Here is a 5,504-nt window from a genome sequence, read left to right on the forward strand (position 1 = left end):
TTGAAACCACCCCTATTCATTGTGTATTTATATTTGTTAATGTCATTTTGATATAAGAGTATTGAATTGTTGCATCCTATAAAGTGAAATATGTGACCTTATTGAGTTATTTGAGCAAAGAAAGTAATTAAATGATAAACACATCCAATAAAAACAAAGAATCATCAAATGCATATTTGAAAACCATCAGGCTTTAAAACTCAAAAAGTAATACAAAAATATAATTCCATACATACTGGAAAAATACTTCATTCTGCAAATTACATAACCAATACTTTTGGAAACAGTATCAAACCAGAAGAAGATGAGACTTTGGCACATCAGGCATGCATGGTAATTAAGTTTCAACAATCAGACCCAACCCAAATGAACTACTCCCTCATGACTTCTACTCATTACATAAAATTTGTCAGAGAAATTAATCCATAGCTAACAAAATAATAATGAGTGTCAACCGGCCATGCTGTAGTCTTCTGAATGCTCATAAAGACTGTAGCTCCCTCCCATTCCCATTTTTCCAGATAGGTGTTCTTCTCCTGCAATGCATCAAGTAATTTTGTTGGTAACTATTAGAAATGTCATTTTGGAATCAAATTGCAGAAAGAACACCAATGGCTTCTAAACTTGAAAGTGGAAAAGTTTCACAAGTTATAGAAGTATGCATGTATCTAAGTCGAATGTTATATAGATCAATCTGCTGAATGGGCAATAAATCTCACTATGCTGAAAAGACTACATCACAATCAGAGCCAGCTACTTCTTCACAAATGTAAGTAAAAGAAGTGAACTCTATTCAATCCTACCAGGAAATATGCACCATTACTTGATTGACACCTACTGATGTCTTTCAGAGGACACCAAAGCTATTCTGAAGTCACTGATATATTCAGGTTTTATTAGCCTTTTTGTAATTTGATTTGTGCAAGCTGTTTATGATTCTATGTTTTGGTTTGACATCAAAAGAAAACTAAACAAGTTATGTGCTTACTTGTATTTGGCAATACACTCAAAAAATGCAGTTCAGAGGATATCTCAGGGCTCTGAAAACAAAGATCTGTTGGAGCTGTGTTCTGTTGGGAGCTAAAGGTCTCTGGTTTAGCTTTCTGTTCAATCAATGAATCAACCTCAGTCTCCACTTCTGATTCAGCATTAGCCGATGAAGCTACCATTTGCTTCCTCTTCGATCTAGCACGTCTATTTTGGAACCAATTGTAGACATTTGTCTCAGAGATTTGGCCATGCTGGCTGAGCTCAGAGGTTATCTCTTTAATCTTTTGTTTGCTTGGAGTTCCATTTCCTTGATCAAAGATGTTTTCCAGAATCTGAAGCTGCACAGGTGTCGGAGTCCACCTCTGTCTAGCCGTAATCTTGTGCCCGGTAGATGACATCAACGGATCACAGTACAGATTCCCTAACCGGACTCCTGCAAGAACGAGTCTATATAACTTAACAAAATCTCACATACCAAGCCTTAACATGTACTTCACGGCCTGAAAGCCAGATAAACTCTAGCCAAATTTTGCCTGAGTTGACAATTTAACAACCAAGCCTCATCCAAATCTAATGTAATATCTAAAACTTTCATAGAATTTCCCAATTGCCTCCCATATGAAACTCCAAGTTTAAAAAGGTCTGAAAATCAAAGAGACAAAACTGTACACTAGATCAAGCAACATTTACAGTACCATAAACAGCATCAAAGAGACAATTGGCAAGTAATTCAACATCAAAATGAAATTTCAAGCTTAAACAAAGAGAGATTCAAATCATACAAATCATAAAAAGATAATAACTTTCAAATTCAACAAAAGAAGTAAAAGAATCCCAGAAAAGAGAAAGAGAAAAAACCTGCAAGATCTTGCTGGGCTGAAAGGGATTTATGCATTTCAACGAGCTGTTCACAAATAGTAGCATAAACAGCAATCTGTTTCCTGAGAGTTTCGAGCTGTTCATCAGTCATCACCTTCACATACATTGCTCCATTGACACCACCTCCATTCTGATCACCTCTCTGGTTACAATTATTATTATTGTTGTTACTGTTATTGTTATTATTGCTATTGTTCTGATGGGTCTCCAGCGATTCCTGATTATCCCATTCCATCATCTTCTTGTTCTCCTCACTTCACACACATTACAATTACATCAAGCTCAAGCAAAGCCCTTTTTTTTTCTTCTCTGGGAGCTTCCAATCAATTCCCTGTCAAAGCCAGAAGAAAAGTCAGTGCTTTGAGTGGGAAAAAGAAAGAAAACGGACAAGAAGACAACAAAGAGTAGGCGTGGAAGAAAGTGAGGCGATGATGGATGGTGGTAATGTCCCCTCCGGCGTACTTTAGCACCAACTTCTGCTTTTCAAAGCCATCGTTTTGTCTTCTTTCTTTCACTTTCTTTTTCATGGGTCAGTGAAGATTAAGAAAAAAGTTTTTATTTATAATATAATTTTAAATGTGAAAGTTGAAAATTCAACCGTTTTTTGAATAATATCTTTTATATTTTTAAAATATCAAATAATTTTCTTCTAAAAATAATTATTAGTTGAGGTAACTTAGAAAAAACTAACCATTAAATTTGAATGAATTTTTGATTTTATATTTTGTTAGTTTTTATTATATATATTAAATAAGATAGATCGAAAAATAAAATATAAGTTGGGATAGCTAGAAAAGACTAGCCGTTATGTTTAAATAGTTTTTCATGTTTATATTTATGATAAAAGATTTCACGGATCACCAAAGATTAAGAAAAATATTTAGCTTCTAAGTTCGAATAGTTTTTCATTTTTATATTTCGATAGTTTTGTATTATATATTTAAATAAAGACAGAAAAAGAAACTAAATATGAGATGGGATACATTAAAAAAACTAGTCATTAAATTTAATTAGTTTTTCATACTTTTACTTAAGTAGAAAGATTTCTTAAATAATTGAAGATAAAAAAGTTTTCATTTATAAAATAATTTTAAACATGCAAGTTGAAAATTCAATCGTTTTAGGATAATAGTTTTTATATTTTTAAAGTATCAAGCAATTTACTTCCAAAAATAATTAATAGTTGAGGTGGCTTAAGAAAAAATTAGCCGTTAAGTTTGAATAGTTTTCATTTTTATAGTTTTGTTAGTCTTTATTATGTATTTAAATAAATATGGATTGAAAAATAAAATCCGAATTAGAACACCTAGGAAAAACTAATTTTTCATATTTCATGTTTATATTTAAGAAAAAGGAATTCATGAGTCACTAAAGCTTAGAAAAATTATTTCAGTTATGATATAATTTTAAATGTAAAAATTGAAAATTCGATTGAATAATATTTTCTATATTATTAAAAAATCCAATAATTTGTTTTCAACAATAATTATTAGTCGGGGTAACTTAGAAAAAAATGTAAAAGTTGAAAATTCGACTGTCTTTTGAAAAAAGTGTTTTCTATATTTTTAAGAACATCAAGTAATTTATTTTCAAAAATAATTATTAATTGGGGTAACTTAGAAAAACTAATTGTTAAGTTAGAATAGGTTTTTTTTTTTTATATATTATTAGTTTTTTATTATACATTTAAAAGATTGATTTTAACCGATTTAAATGAAAACAGTAATGTTTGTGAAGACAATAAATCATTAAAGAAGAAAAAATATATTTAAAAAAGAATAATTATTAGAGAATAAGTAAAAAAAGAAGAAGAATAATAGAAGAAAAGAGGTTTACTGAGGAATTGTTAGTAAGCTTTCAAATTCAAAATGAGTTAGTTATAAAACTAAAATTTTTATTTAAATTTAACTTATTGAATTCATCATTAAGATTTAGGACCGGGGAGGAATTAATGAAAAATTTAAGGGCTGTGTGTGTTTATGACACAAAGCCCAAACCGCCCGAACCTCTAAAAGTGACATTCCTATTTAATAAATTTATTATTATTAATTATTAATTTAATAATATTTGATGATTGGCCAAAGGAGAGGCATTGGGAAAGCGTGCCGCCTCTGCCACTTCTCACTGACACTTGATTTTGTATTAGAATTTAAGGAAGTTAGAATCAAATTTTGTCACTGTCTTATTGGCTATTCAATTTTTAGGTCGGTACCAATTACCAGTACCGATAACTACACCCTAACGACTTATTAAATGTGTATTTGAAAAATTTTTGTATTGGGGACTACATTGGAGCTAAATTGGCTCGAGACCATTTATCCTCTAGGCTTCAATGAGTTTAGTTTATATGTGTTTAAATTCGAACTTCGATTAAATCTAAAAATTTTATATTATTGAGTTTAAATTTGAGAGTATTCATTAAACATTCAAATATATTAAAATATTATCGTTTTGATTAATACAAATCAAAACAATATCGTTTTGTTTAATTTTGATTTAACCACAATACTAAGCTAAGTTTGAGTTGAACTCAAACTCAATACCTCTTAAGTTGAGCTAAATTCGATCTAGTTTAGGAAAAACTTGTTGAGTTTAAGCTTAGACTTGAGCTTTATTTTTTCAAGCTGATCCAAACTCAAACTGAGTCAAGCTTGAGTTCTATATGATTCGAATACAATCCTAATTGTATTAAGGATGGTGAAAAAACAGTGAAATTAAACACCTTTTAGGGCTTATTCAATTTCACACTAATTTAATATTATAAGATCGGAGGTTGATTCAAACCAAATCGAATTCGAACAAAAACCATCTCAATTTTGATTTAAATTTATAATATTTAGTTTAAACTAACTCAAACTAATGAACAATAATGACAGAGAATAGTAAATAATAATATTTAAGAAGGAGAAAAATTGTAAAAAAAAAAAAATTACCAGTGATACAAACGTGGACATTATTGTCAATTTCAAAATTGAGTTGGATAAATTAAAATTAGTTAAATTAAAATTAAAGTAAACAAGTAATTCATTCCACTAGGCATATCAACTTTTAGTGTTAACCTATCGGTACATAAAATATTCCTCAATTTTTAAGTTATCGTACAAGATGGGAAATTAAAGGTTAAGTTGATGACGACGTTATTGTCCTTGGTGCATGTGATGCTTGGCTTGTTGCTTGTTGCTTGTTGCTTGTTGAAGGGCATGTTATGAGATTTGGTGAAATGTATTTGGAGCATGATCCATGGTGATGGTTAATTTGGCCATTTCCTTATCCTGAAATTTGTGGGTATTCCAATTTGATCTACTCATTATTGTTAATTAGATTAATATTAATACTAAGAATAATATTATATATACGAATAATTTTTATTAATTTATTCATATAAATTAATGTGATATTATGTGATTGAGTGACTTTATAGTTAAAAAAAAAATCACAACTCACGGTTCGGCTCATCTCGATTGAAACTTGAGTTTGATGTTGATTAGTTTTTTGAGCTTCTAATCTTTAGACTCTATATGAGTAAATATTAATAAGTTTTTAAAATTTTCATTTATTACTTTTTTTTTTTTCGGTTGAATTTGAACCAATCTTTTATGTTTGAATCGAGATTTTAATAATTCAACAAGTTAAGG

At 29.7% G+C, this 5,504-nt stretch overlaps 1 protein-coding gene across 2 annotated transcripts; it reads right to left on the minus strand.

Moving 5' to 3' along the window:
- Positions 1–208: 208 nt before the first annotated feature.
- LOC123198610 (WUSCHEL-related homeobox 13-like) lies at positions 209–2,347 on the minus strand. 2 transcript variants are annotated; one of them, XM_044613326.1, is made up of 4 exons: positions 2,332–2,347; positions 1,849–2,200; positions 989–1,423; positions 209–536 (listed from the first exon to the last, which is right to left on the minus strand). In XM_044613326.1, the coding sequence occupies exons 2-4, from the start codon at positions 2,105–2,107 to the stop codon at positions 451–453; spliced, it is 780 nt and encodes a 259-aa protein (XP_044469261.1). In that variant the 5' UTR covers positions 2,108–2,200; positions 2,332–2,347; the 3' UTR covers positions 209–450. The 2 variants fall into 2 exon arrangements, with proteins under 2 accessions (XP_044469261.1, XP_044469260.1); XM_044613325.1 differs by lacking the exon at positions 2,332–2,347 and adding an exon at positions 2,269–2,285.
- Positions 2,348–5,504: the final 3,157 nt, after the last annotated feature.

This window comes from Mangifera indica, chromosome 16 (genome assembly GCF_011075055.1).
Source record: "Mangifera indica cultivar Alphonso chromosome 16, CATAS_Mindica_2.1, whole genome shotgun sequence".
Taxonomy (NCBI): Eukaryota; Viridiplantae; Streptophyta; class Magnoliopsida; order Sapindales; family Anacardiaceae; genus Mangifera; species Mangifera indica.